Source organism: Nansenia antarctica (assembly GCF_963989245.1).
Source record: "Nansenia antarctica genome assembly, chromosome: 9".
In the NCBI taxonomy this organism is placed as follows: Eukaryota; Metazoa; Chordata; class Actinopteri; order Argentiniformes; family Microstomatidae; genus Nansenia; species Nansenia antarctica.
In genome coordinates, this window is record NC_137679.1 from 23,515,429 (window position 1) to 23,529,765 (window position 14,337).

At 39.0% G+C, this 14,337-nt stretch overlaps 2 protein-coding genes across 2 annotated transcripts; both read right to left on the reverse strand.

Moving 5' to 3' along the window:
- Nucleotides 1–531: 531 nt before the first annotated feature.
- On the reverse strand, nt 532–8,652 carry idh3a (isocitrate dehydrogenase (NAD(+)) 3 catalytic subunit alpha). The gene is made up of 11 exons (XM_080539411.1): nt 8,600–8,652; nt 6,231–6,293; nt 6,000–6,083; nt 5,019–5,133; nt 4,742–4,929; nt 3,678–3,811; nt 3,377–3,479; nt 2,695–2,759; nt 1,405–1,489; nt 1,083–1,235; nt 532–976 (listed from the first exon to the last, which is right to left on the reverse strand). The coding sequence occupies exons 1-11, from the start codon at nt 8,624–8,626 to the stop codon at nt 896–898; spliced, it is 1,098 nt and encodes a 365-aa protein (XP_080395537.1). The 5' UTR covers nt 8,627–8,652; the 3' UTR covers nt 532–895.
- A 2,065-nt stretch (nt 8,653–10,717) lies between these two features.
- On the reverse strand, nt 10,718–13,762 carry lrrc61 (leucine rich repeat containing 61; the record flags this gene model as incomplete). The annotated part of the gene is made up of 9 exons (XM_080539880.1): nt 10,718–10,824; nt 10,997–11,122; nt 11,305–11,373; nt 11,602–11,667; nt 11,751–11,836; nt 12,055–12,115; nt 12,310–12,456; nt 12,550–12,645; nt 13,735–13,762. 9 exons carry the CDS (start codon nt 13,760–13,762, stop codon nt 10,718–10,720), a joined length of 786 nt encoding a protein of 261 aa, XP_080396006.1.
- Between the last annotated feature and the right edge of the window lie 575 nt (nt 13,763–14,337).

The window sequence follows — 14,337 nt, forward strand, 5'->3', positions numbered from 1 at the left end:
ACTGATACTCTACTTGGTGCATTCCAAATCCCCTGTTGATCTTTCTAGTTGTGATATAGTCATACCATTCTTGTTACTAATCATGAGTAACTGCCTTTGTATGACACTATTCTATATATAACTAATACTGATTTAGGGGGGCATTCATAATACATATGTGATGTTACTTAACTCTTGTGTGAGTGTTGTTTCTATCCTAAAATGATAGCAAGTGGCACACTACTTTTATATGGAAGGTTGTCATCTGATCACTCAGCTCAATACTAAAAATGGAGTCCTCCCAAGAGAGCAGGGGTTACCAGCATGTTCCCCATTCAAGTGGTTCATCTCTCAATATAGGCAGTGCCTCTGCCTTTAGAACGGAGGAACAGCGAACCTTTGTGGGAGTGTCAGATGACAAATAACATCTGATGTACGAGGACTGATGTGCAATTCTGATATTCCCAGCGGTGAGTCATACAATCAGAAACAAAAAAGAGACTTCACTCAAAATAAATGTAACTTTTATGTGATTGAACTCTGAATCCGGACAAGGTTACAGTACGTCTGCCAAGGATCAAATGGCAAATTAACACAGTATGATAAATTGTGGCCAGAGCCCAGTACCAGTCAATAAATAGATAGCATCTTAGCTAAAGCAGTTCTTTGAGAACACATCTCACAAATACAATAACCATTTGACAATAATTTAAGACAGTGCCTTGACTTTTGCAGGAAGAAAAAAAAACATTCTGGAGGTTAAACTCCAGAGGTATGTGTTTTCATTGGTACATATATATTTATAGTTTAATTGTGCGCATATACTGCATGAGAATGATGCAAAGTTGGGTTCGATTTTGTGTTCACTGGAACACTTCCAAACACAGATGATGTCACAAGAAAGTAGTATCCCCCATTACATGTCTTGTACTCTTCTGCATATCTCAGCTGTAAACTCAGAACATTTGGAGTTTCCACCCAGGTCTCCAGTCAGAACCTGAAAAAAGGGGATATAAACACATGACACAGGGAACTTTATTACATAGATGGTATCCATATACATTTCAGAGTAAGAGTGGAGTAGCAGGAACAAAGGAAGTTACCTTCTTATCTCTGATGGTGTCGAAGCAGGCTGCCTCTATGTTTTTGGCATAGCCGTGCAGACCCATGTGCCTTAGCATCATCACAGCACTGAGGAGCAGTGCGGTAGGGTTGGCCAAGTCCAGTCCTGCGATGTCTGGAGCAGTCCCATGAACCTGACGTGACAAAAGGGACCACAGTCATTATACATTATGTCCATGATGTCGTAAAACTTCCATTACCAGCATCTCGAGAAGTAACTCAAACCAGGTTTAACTTCAGATGATAGACTTAATTATGAGGGGATAACAGAAGGTATTGAGAGGTCAGTATCTCTTAACTTACCGATTCAAAAATGGCAACACCATTGGCGCCAATGTTCCCACTGGGAGTCACACCAAGACCTCCAATCAATCCAGCACACAGGTCACTGAAAGAATCACACGCACACCACACACACATTGTAGCCTACCATGTTACAAAACACATAGCTATGGCCCTGCTTGAATACTTTCAAATGCATTGTTCCTTTTGTGTCTGTGCTTTTGGGTGATGCGATTATCTCAAAGCATCACTCACCTTTACCTCTGTTGGTCAATGACCTGTGCAGCCCTGTCTTTTTAATGACAAAGACGATTTTGTGACTGTTTAGGGTTTGTTAAAGGGGGTGCCAGGTAGGTGCCTTTCATGACCTTTCACCTCTTGTCACAACTGCTCATTGATTACCATGTATTTATAAGCGAGTATCCATAAGACTTTTTAAGGGCCTACAATTACCTGGTTTGGTATAGGCAGTAAGGAAGGACCTGCTGCTAGTTTGGGTCAAGGCACCAAGGGTTGCATGACTACTATATCATATCTGTCAGGGCTCAACATTATGCCTTGTCCGCTTGTCCAGGACAAGTACATTTTATGTTTGGACAAGTGGACTTCCTCCTGCACTTCAAAACAAAGAGAAAAATAAATAATATGTATTAATATCCACAAAAAAATAATTCCTCCTTCAGTTGTCCGATCGGAAAAGTAATAAATGTATTAACAAGCTATGCCGCACCTTATTCTCGCTGCCTATGAGGTAGCTTGTCTCAGACATTCTAATACTATTGCGTGCGTGTGACCGCTATTAACCCCACTTCCCGCGAAAGTATGGAGCTGTAGACCGTTAAATAGACAGCATTTGTGACAATTTGTCCCATCAGCGGATAAATTGTTACACTACGTCAGGAAAGGTGTCACATTGGATTATCAACAAATAAGAACACAACTAAATAATTGTTAATATTGATTAGAATTTCAAATTCCAAAACCAAATTCAACTTATTATTTCATTAAATAACTAAAAATTAAAACAATCATGCATAGAGAATCTGGCAAATCATGCCTTTGAATCAAAACATTAATGCTGGGAAAGCACAATTAATTAAGTGGCATGACCTACTCTGCACAGTAATTGTTGGAATTGGAATGGAATGTATTACTGGCTTGTAGTGTTTTAGTAGACAGACAGACACACACGCGCTGTCATGTTTGGACAAGTAACTTGAGCTCTCAGACAAGTAAAAGATAAGTTCACTTGTCTGAAGGACAAGTACCTGAAAAATCTTAATGTGAAGCCCTGTCTGTACTTGAACTCACCTCAAAATGTCACCATACAAGTTGGGCATCACCAGCACATCAAACTGAGTAGGATCCTGAACCATCTGCAAAAAAGTATATGTTTTTGCATGCGATATACACATCTCTCACAGTAATATAACCCTGAGGTGCAAGAGATTAATCAAATCAGTCTAATTTGGTATGTTAAATTAGATGGAGAATGTTAAACAAAACATACATTCCTAATAACACCGTGGTGATAAAAGGCCTGTAACAATTCCACATTTTGCTGTACAATTAATTGTCTCAGAAATAATTGCGCTTAAAAATATAATTGTTCACTGTTCACTGTTCACTGTTATGTGACCCAGATAATATAATAACAAAACAACCTATGAAGTAAACCATGCCTCTTTATTATCATAAAACATATTTTTGAACATTTCAACATGTACAATTCAACATGTATCCTCATCAATAAAAAAGGGACTGCTTGTCATGTAGTTATGTGTAGTTATAAGCATGTTGTGATGTAGTTAACATGCAGAGCAGCTATCTTGTTAAGGCCATGTTCTTTGTTGTTAGCCAGCTAGCTAGCTAGCGTGTTGGAGCACAGTCAAGATTGCCATTAGATAATTTAATTGCCATTAGACAATTAAATTGCCATAAGACAATTATTTCATAATTGTTACAGGCCTACTTGAGACATGTTTATACATACATTCAGGCATACTGTGTCCAGGTACATCTCTGTGAATTTTATATCCTTGAAGTTCTCAGCCACCTCTCTGCATTTTCGGAGGAACAGTCCATCAGACATACGCCTAAAGGGAAAAGTGGAAAAAGGGAGACATTTATCAGCCACAACCAAGAGCTCTACACTGGCACATACTGACACATACAGACACACATGGACAAAAAACAACACTTAAAACTTGATCAATGGTTAAACAAACACATACAATTATTAAGTTTTTTGTTTTTGAATACTTCCCTTTACAGACGAAGAAAATCAAACTTACATGATATTGGCTTTATGAACAGCAGTGACACTGGTCCTTTGATTATTTCTGGCATATTCAAAAGCATACTCAGCGATCCGTCTGCTGGCGTCCTCTGTGATGAGCTTAATACTCTGTACTACTCCATCCACAATCTGAAACACACAAGTCAGGGCCATATATATTACTCTGAAACATACCCTTTGAGCCTATTTCGGACAAATTACCAAACGTCAAGAGATTTTGGCAAAAAACAACAGAGGGAAAGTGACTGAAGGACAACAACCAAAACAAGTCCACTCCCTATAACGATAGACCATAGACGGGAGACATTTTATTCACTTTATGGGAAAATAAAATGGGTGCAGTAGATGCAAAAATAAAAACGGAAAGGGGCCCACATGGTAAAGGGCTAAAGAATGTGTACTGACGTTACATGAGAAGGAAGAAAAAAAGACAGCTTACATGGAGGAATGTCATGACCATGGGTACATTACATGACTTTGGATACAATGGATAGGACATCAAAATCTGTTTAGGAATGCAGCATTATGTCTACCTACCTAGAGAAAATCAATCAGCACTGATAAACAAGTTGTGTGCCCCCTCAAAGCCTGCTAGCACTGTGTGAGAAACTGTTCAAGAGAGAATGAGATGGACAGGTGCAAGGAGAGCCCCTCATACAGTACAGGGGTATGGTGACAGAGCTGACTGTTGCGGGAAATGGGGCCTTGGGGTCAGGGTCACCAACTGTAAATCTGAGAACCTATCACTGCTAGTAGGCAAGGGTGCTTACATAACATGGTCTGGGGCCTACTTCTTAAGACTTCTGAGTAAGAATCAAAAGTGTTAAGAGAGCTTAATGTGTGGGAGTGTAATGTGAAACTAAAGATGGTATCAAGACATTTGTCATAGCTTTCTTCGGGCTTAAAATACTATATATAAAATAATAAAAACACCTCTTCATCCAACATTCATCTAATGAGGGATATTTAGACACTTTTGAATATAAATGATTTCACAACTTTGGATGCTGATGAAAAAATGATGTAAAAGAACAGCGAAGAAAACACATGTCTACTTACCAAATGCTCAATGCCACTGTACTCTCCTTCAGTGTTCTCGCGAATGGTGACCAGATTCACATCAGTGTAGGGGGTCTTGTAGCCCTCAATGGACACACAGGGTCGTACGTTGGCATAAAGGTCAAAGGTCTTTCTCAGCAGCAGGTTCATGGAGGGGTGGCCAGCAGCTATGGGCGTCTTCAGAGGTCCTGCACATTGAGTGTTTGTTAAGGAGCAGCTTACTAGATATGGCAGATAACAGTATGATGCCTTTTGAAGTAAAGATGCATGCTGGTACCTTTCAGGCCAATTTTGCTCTTATCCATGGATTCTTTTGCTTCAAGTGGAATCATCCATCTTCCTCCTGGTCCCTTAATGGCTGTGACGTTTCTCTCTTCCCACTGAATAGGTGCCTAGAAAGAAAAAGAAAAAAGGACAAACAAAAGGGTAGGCCGAGACATAACCTCACACTGCATCCACTCAGAGCATATTGAATATAAGTAAAGTATAAGTCATGATGAGACTGATATGAAGAATGCAAGAATTAGCCTACTTGAATAAAATGATGGCATAATCACATTCATGCCAAAATGTAATAGGTCTAATCATAAAGGCAGGGTTTGACATTAAGGCGTGTCCGCTTGTCCGGGACAAGTACATTTTATGTTCGGAAAAGTGGACTTCCTCCTGCAGTTGTCCGACGGACAAGTAAAAACAAAAAAAGAAATCAATATGTATTAATATCCACAAAAAAAAAAGATTCCTCTGTCAGTTCGGAAAAGTAAAAAATGTATTAGCTTATCAAGCAATGCCGCGCCTCATTCTCACTGCCTACTGCAGGCATCAGATATTCTAAAATGCTATTGCATGCGGCGTGGCCGTTATTAAACCCACTGCCTGCGAAAGTGCCAACCTCCTTGACTCCGAAGTCTGTGGTGAGAGAAACCGACAACGTTACTCAAACCAGCAAGCAAGACGTTCCTTCAAGCACTTAAAACTGGCCAGGTGCCAGGAAAAGCAGTGGGGAAAAAAAACAAGAAAAAAACCTGTTGTATTTGGACAAGTAACTTGAGCTCTCAGACTCAGAAGTAAAAGATAAGTTCACTTGTCCGAAGGACAAGTCCCTGAAAAAGCTTAATGTCAAGCCCTGATAAAGGTGTACCTTTTCCCTATGCATTTCAAAATCAACCTGTGGCTGACGTTGGTTAATTTAAAACTGAGTCAATGGTTCCTCCAGCATAGTACCAGTCTAGGCAGTACTAGGTAAATATTAGCTTACTTTAGCTGCTTCAAAAATCTTCACAATAGCACTGGAGATCTCTGGACCAATTCCATCTCCAGGGATTAAAGTAACAGTCTGCATCTATGGGGCAAAACAAATAAACATTAGATCAGAGGATATCAGAAGCCAGTACCATTGTACCATTGGCCATTATTTAAAAACACAGGCCTTCACCATAACTTTGGCAAGGCAAATATAGAACAAGAGCTGTGTGGAAAAGAGACTTACTCCCCTACTGAACATCTTGGGTTGCGGGGTCTGGGTCTTCATTGCCCCCATGACCCTGGACACCTAGAAGGGGAGACTCAGGGTTAAATGGGTTCCATCTCAGATAGTACAGTTGCTTGATGGGCTGAATCAATCCTTCATATTTCCAAAAGCATGGAATAAATGTAAATGTATAAATGTATAGAAAATCTAACCTCTGCTTGTGTATTACAGTAAGCCTGCCCTGCATACAGGTAGCCTAATATTGACCTTATAGCCTAATAGGCATATCAATCTATAAATGTGGGTCTATATGAAGAAGGCTTTGTAACTCAAATATCAAAATAACTTTTTATGAGTCAACTAACTGGAAGCTATGAAACTACCTAGGCAAAACACACATTCAAAACAAACAAACAAACCAAAACAAGCTTGTGTGACAAATTGGGCTAATTGCATAGTTTACTTACAATACAACTAATCTGATAAAGGATATGTCATCTAAGGAATGTACACATTTTAATTGATTATACTGTGTACATTGACTGTCATTGTAATTAATAATTTAATAATAATTTTGCCATTTAGCAGACGCTTTTATCCAAAGCGACTTACAATTACGAATTACAGGGACATTCCCCCTGGAGTAACTGAGGGCTAAGTGCCTTACCCAAGGGCACACTAGTAGTGGTGTGGCTTCAGGCGGGATTTGAACTCACAACCTTCCGATCCCAAGTCCAACTCACTATCCACTACTAGACCACCACTAACCCCCCACTACTAATTAATTAACCATAGTATGCTTGTCATTTTGAATGTACTTTTATGAATGTTTTATGTTATGTAAACAGGGCAAAAGGCAAAAGAGACCTCTGTCACAACCACACACAACTTCCTACATAAAGGGAACATGCAGATAGGGGGTGAGGCAAGGATTAATCTGCAAAATCTCTGCGCAATCTTCAAGTCTTGTACACTCATTGTACACATTATAGGTTATACGCTCATCGTAAACATGAAGATACCACAAATGATTGTTTGGGGGTTCTAAATTAAGTGTTGCTGTTTTAGCCTAATTGATTTCCTACTTGTTTAATATGGCTACTGCCACTATCAATCAGACACTGACATTGAGGATTAATCCTTGCTCAGTCTCTACATAGGAGGGAGTGTGTAAGTAGGTAACACCACTGCATGCCAAATGCCACAATTTTGATTTAGCTGAGACAAAAGCAACATGAGAAAATAAACCAATTTCAAAAGAGGAGAATGGAGGCTCTGTGAAACTTCCATATATCGATCAGGATCTATGGAAGCTCCTTGGAGTAAAAAGGCAGACAATCTGTGAAGGACATTTTGAGGTTAAGAAAAAAAGAGGGGCCCAAAGAGTCATGTACAAGAAGGGTACACATTTTCCCGAAATACATATACATAATTTGTAATTAAACGGTTCTTAGGGGGAAGATCAGATTTTGCCCTTACAAATGAGCTTTTCACATCTCAGACCTTACTACATAGTCGACTCCAGTTAGTTCGTTGACTAAAACATCTCTACAGAGGGGCTGGTAGACATAAGTTGACAGGTCACCTTGTGGCCGGGTTTGGCGTGGGACCAAGCATCCCCCTACCCTTGCTCAAGTACTTCTAGCAGCAGTTCTCCTACAGCAAAATGTCGAATTTGTAGGTTACAAATACAAAAATGTCCATTGCAGATTCGCCCTAACTTGCCAGTACATTGCAGGGGATATAGCAGCTTTGGTGTTGTCAAAATGTAGCGAGCCAGCTAGCTAGAAAAATATCAAGCTTACTTCCTGTGTCTTGATTTTATTCTTCTCACTGATCCGTAAACCATATTTTTCCAGAAGGTTTAGAATCTGCAAATGTTGCAAGTAAATATGAATATTAAATCGAAAATGTTCTTTACGTAGAGGTCTAATTGGCACAAATAGCGACATTGGCACATTCAGCTGGCAGGTTCGCTTGACACCGACGACTGTCACTGTTGTGTGTTGGCTAGCTACATGTACTACTTGATTACCCAACATATCTGTTGTTTTTATCTGTTTGTTAGCAACATTACTGTTAGTTCTTCAGTCCAGAAAGCAAGCAGTTAGCTTTACAACAGGAGTCAAGACATTCCTCAATGTGTAGTAGAACAGGTAGCTAACTAGCCAGCTAGCCAGCCAGTTACTGATGGAGGCTAACAGCGTTAGCTGGCACTGGGTGTGAAGGGCATTTCATCCATAGCGAGCTATTTAAGGCCGCTACCTTCAGCCAAGCATTCATTCATTGCTTTCAACACCACCACTAAAATCTGTTTTATGTCTAGTTGATCCATCAATGAGCGCTGTGGTTGGCACGACTCCCTGCTTCTCATTGACCACCCTTACCGTTGACCTCCAAGCGTTCCCAGCCATCCTGCTTAGATCCGTGCGACTCTTGACTACAGGGGAAACACAGAGGCGCATCAGTTGTCAGAGCAGCGCTTGTCGACAAGGTTGCCAGATTACTGCATTCGTTTGCGATTGGCACAGTGGATTTGCGTTACACCTTGAGACAAAACAAAACAATTTGAATATGTGTACACAAATCTATATTAAAGACAGAATGGTGAAGTAAGTGTTAATTGGTCGCGTAGACAATTGATAAATTAATTACCAAAAACGACGCTTTTAGTGAGAAGTTATGGCTCGTCAAATTAAGTATACCTCAGCCCAAAAATATTTTTTTCCAATCGTGTAGGTTCGTCTTCTCCGGGCTTTGATAAAAACTGGCTACCAATCTGGCAACCTCGTTCACCGTGCTGTTTTTTTTAACAACCTCATTCATCAGAGCAATTGCGCGTCATCTCCCTGTCATCAAAACGAACACGCCCCTTTTTGGGTGATAGAAGAGTAGAAGTTTGACTGGCGGTCAATGGGAATTTCTGGTCTTTGCTACTTTAATCCGATACAATAAAAAAACCGTATTGCTTTTTAGATATTAGATGCACAAATCCTCTTAAATTTTCCCGGAAGTAATTGCTCGCATACTCAAATCTCGCATACTGTAGTGTGAACGCACTACTCAAAATCTACGTCATATCTAGTATGAGTAGTATGCTAGTATGCTATGCCGAACACAGTTGATCTCCTTTCCTTCATCTGCGTAATCTGAAAGAACCGGATGGTAACAGTTTAACAATATGTATGTTAGTCCACAACATCACTTTCAACAATGTTGCGTTCTCAAATCAGGGCAGCTGAATGAGGAAGGAGAGGAAGCCACAATAGATGCATTCCATTTCAGGAGTGCCTTAATATTGTTAAATTGCTTCATTTTCTGGTCTCCCCATTACCATTATTTAATGGTATGCACCCGATATATAATTAGCAAAGTGAGAACAGTATGCCTATGTATCCTAGGCGAGCAAGTTCTACTACAGAATCAATACCTTTTCTGAAGACCGAGCAGCAAATGGAAAAATAATCAGATATGTTTTGTAAATTAAGTATTCTCAAAAAAGGAGTGCGGTTTACAGTATTGAGCAACACATGATGGAACTACACCATTTATGCCACAAGAGGGCCCCCTTTAAGAACAAAACTGACGATAGATGAAAAGGGAGGAACATATGGAATGCACCTGCAATAAGAAACAAAAACTAAGTAGGTTGAATTGCTCAATACTGATACTAAGAATATACGTGAGAAAGTACCTATTCATTTAGTTAATGAAAGTTAATGTAATCTTTGGCTAGTGTGTCTATGTTCACATTTGACTCTGAAATGGTTTGCAAAAGTTTAGACAGAAAAAAGTTTTATTCGACTATAAATTAAACATTCAGTTCCTGACAGCTAACTGATTAGTAGAAGACATTAATGGTCTGCAACAAAAACAGCAAATGAGCCTCTATGTTTTATTTGCCATTTCAATATCACATTGTATTTTCCACATTCTGCAGTTGCTGACCACATCAATGATAAATTACTGTATCAAAACAAGTAGAAACAATTCAAACAAACCCTTCAAAGCCATCCATGGTGCATACAATGTTAAATAGGTAGCACTCAGTGCAGGCATACAACACAGGATAAAAACATTTCCTGATAAATATTCAAGCAGTACAATATGGAAAAGCTTTGATAATGTTGGTAAATAAATACAAATATTACCAAAAAAAGCTATACTAACTCCAAATGATAATTGTATAGCAGCATAGCTCTCAGCATCACACATGTACAGCACTGTGTACAATGTGCAAAGTAAACACCTTTTTGCATCCTGAGGTGGTGTCAGTTTGAATCAACCACAGCAAATGAATCTTTCCTAAAGCCTGTTACACAGGAGTTAGCTGGTCTCACACTGCAGGCAACACTGAGCATGTAAGGATTATGGTACTGGGTCAAGCATTCGGATATAAAATGTAATTCAAAAGAACGACATTAAGCCATGACATCCTGTAGTTTCATACAGAGGAGTAACAAATATCACAAATGCGCGTCACAATCGTGGGTAAATTGCCCTTTTTATACGGCATACTGCTTTGGTTGGTTTTTGAGGCTCAGAGATCTCTCCGTTTGTGAGATCACATGCGTTGCTCTATTATTGAGGAGTCTGCATTCATGAAGAACATCTGTTGAAAGAATTTGATCAGGGTAGTGATTAAGTTTTCCCGACAATGAGAAGCAACAGAAAACACTCAAAATTAATCAACCCTAGTTATGCATTAGGCAGTTTGTAAGCTTTCAAACCTTAGTAACCCGAGTATCTGTCATATTTAATGAAGATAACATATGAATTCTTACCATTAAACTGTTTGTAGGCTTCCTCAATAATAGCATTATTTGATCTTTTAATCTCCCAAAAACCATCTTCCACCCATGGCTTGCAATCGGGCAGCTCTGGCAGTTGTCCATTTTTGTATAAACCAGCTGCATATTGTAAGGATAACATATAGAGATGAATCAAAATCATTTCCATACTTTTGGCTTCTCAATCAATTAAACTTCAAGATGAAATATAATGGAAATTAGAACATATTCATAGGGATATCTTACATTATTCTGTTGCACAAATTGTTGTTACAAAACAGCAAGTTGCTTGAAAGAAATACCTTTAATAGTATCATCAATGTCTTTGCATAATTGATATAAGTCACTCCCACGTCCAACTACTCTCTCCCCTACAAGTGAGTGAACAGAGAACAAAAAAGACCATGTTGGGATTGTCTAACAAGTCTTTGGTAGATTATGCACATGTTTTTCTTTATTATTATTTATAATGATATTTATTATTATAATGTAGTTATTATGGATGTTACCCAATAAGCATGTATGAATGAATGGTCTTTATTGTAATATTATGTAATAAACATATGCACAATAAAATATATTTCACAAATATATCTCACCATCCAACACCCTGATGTTCGGGAACATCTCAAGTAGTATGTTCCTGTATGACATATTCTTACAAACTGAAAAAGAAACAACAATTTAATTGTTTACAGTTCAACTATGAATACTGTAAAAGCAACTTAAATGTTGTGAAATTATTCACCTGGATTGGTGTAATTATAGGTGTTGTCTTTCAGCCGGATATTCTCAAGTTTTCTCAAAGACTGAAGGCAGTGGAGGTTCTCAATACTGTAATAAAAAACAACGCCTATTATACAGAGTATCTGTACCAAGAAGTGACTATATTCCTATTACAGAAAATCTACAGAAGAGTGTTGTCTGTGACTTGGAAGCATTAAGGATACACTTTATCAAGAAGGGCTTGATAAGGGCTGCCTGATACACTACAATTTAAAATCCAGACCATTTCATATCATTAAAGAACCAGGTCAAATACTAGACAATACCTGGCTAAGAGATTACCAGACACATTTAGGCTCTGTAAACTGTCACAGCTGGATATGGCTTCTGAAAGAAGAAAAACATGGAACAGGTTTGATATTCAATCAGCAGAGTTGAATGCTAAACGCAATCATTGAAAAACCTCAGTATGTAAATACAAAACATAATTTTGACTAGGTGGAAACCAAAAATGACCTAAATCAACACGATCAGATTTAGCAAATGATAAGTGCTAACTTAGCATAAATATAAATACTTACCTAAATTAGAAATCCTGTTGGCAGACACATTGAGAACAATAAGAAGCCGAAGGGATGAGAGAGGCGCTAAATTTGTGATGTTATTACCAGAAAGGTCAAGTCTCTCCAAGTTCATGCATTCTCCAACACATCCAAGATCATATATTCCTGTAAAACAGATGTAGCCTTGTCACCCCAAATAAAAGACATGGCAAGCATCAAGGCAAACATCAAGTATTTATGACAATGATTTAATCTTACCATGACCTCTAAGCTTAAGAAACAAAATTGACTCCAAATCAAATTCTCCTGTCCGAGACTTAAGCAGTGAAGCAGTTATCTTGGCAAAGTCTTGTTCTGAGGGAGAATAAGAGTGTAAGACAGCAGGGGAACAAAGCACAACTTCACCTCTATTCTTATTCAAAGTCATGAGTCATTATTGCAGCTAAGGCAGGGAACACTCCTGTCTCCTCTGCTTAACTGAGGGATGGGGAGATAAGCCACATCCATCTATAAATAGTATACTTATACTGATTTAAATAACATTTCACAGCACTCCACTTCTGTGCTGACTCCTCGAATTAAAGGGGTGTTTTTAGACTGGGTCACAACCAGCCAATGCACTCTTTCTCCAGAGGTCTGTGCCTGTTTTTGAGATGCCTTCCCTGTCACAGTATATTGTCTTTAGTGAATCAACTCGGGAGAGACATAGGGTTGAGGGATTCTAGCTCTCCTGGGAGTCATAGAGACAGTGGCATCTGCATTCATTAATCCTCAGAGGGGTATTTCATTTCATCTATTGACATAATGTGATACATATTTACTTTTATATGAATGGATAATAGTGTTAAAGTTATGCCTTTCATACATAGACCTACGTAGCTAAGTGTCTACATGTATGGCTGGTCTTGTTGTTGATATTCTTCGATTCATACATCAACAAGTGAGCAAGTAGCTGTCTAGCTAGCTGACTGGGAAGCACATCTCTTAAAAAGTGAGTGGATGACTGTCTCGGTGGTCATATATTGTTACTGTAAACTAACACTACACCTTGTATAAGTTAGCTAGATGTGACATTTAGCTGACAAGCTGACAAGCACTGACTAGACAAAGTGCAACAATGCCAAATGATGTGCCTACTAGTGCAATGATTGAGGGATTTAAATGGATGCTTTTTGCTTTGTGCATTAGCTAACGGTTAGCATTAATAAATGCATGGAAATAGTGTTGACCAAGCTGCAAACACAGCGTATTTGATCTTCGTGATCGGTTAAACAAATTCAGAGTCGAATGAAGACAAAAGCAATGAATAGCCAATCATACTGGATGGCCATACTGGTCTGGATGATTCTAGCTAGCCTAGTTCGCTAACTAATGCTAGCTTCTTGGCGACTGGATGGACAGCAGCTTGCTACTGTTGCTGCTAACACATCCATGTAAACTTACCCTGGTCTTTGTCTCGCTTAGAATCCATCCTTATATCGGTTATTAAAGCTAGCTACAATGTACTGAACATAGGACTGGATCGTGATACTTGGGTAATTTGTGTGAAATGGTCATCTGTCCTGGTTGTACGGGACAGACTGGAGAGGAGAGTGCTGTCAGCGCAGTGCTGCACACAGGTAATGTTGATGATGGCTTGTGCTGCTACGCCACGTTACTGCCGTCCTGTGGCCGTGGCTCGTGTGGTATTGGTGGTGGCGTGGACAATTCAATCCATTTGAGCCCAGTGGTGGACACACTTCGTGACGTTAGAATTATATGGTTCTATCTCCATTTTTGGTCAACATTGTTTTGTTTTTTACATAATCTGATCCATTAGGTGTTTATTAATGCCTGTGTGGTGTTATTGTTTAAAATGTTGACACTTTTGAGTTAGTAATTCATAAAATACAAAGGTTCCATCTCACAAAACATAATGGAATGTAAACACTTTGACGCTCAATATCTCTGAGAGATAGAACCTTATAATTCTAATCTCACGACTTGTTTGTCATTTCGTTGTCCTCTGCAATTACTGTAGTATAGTCGGATACAGCTTCAAAGAAA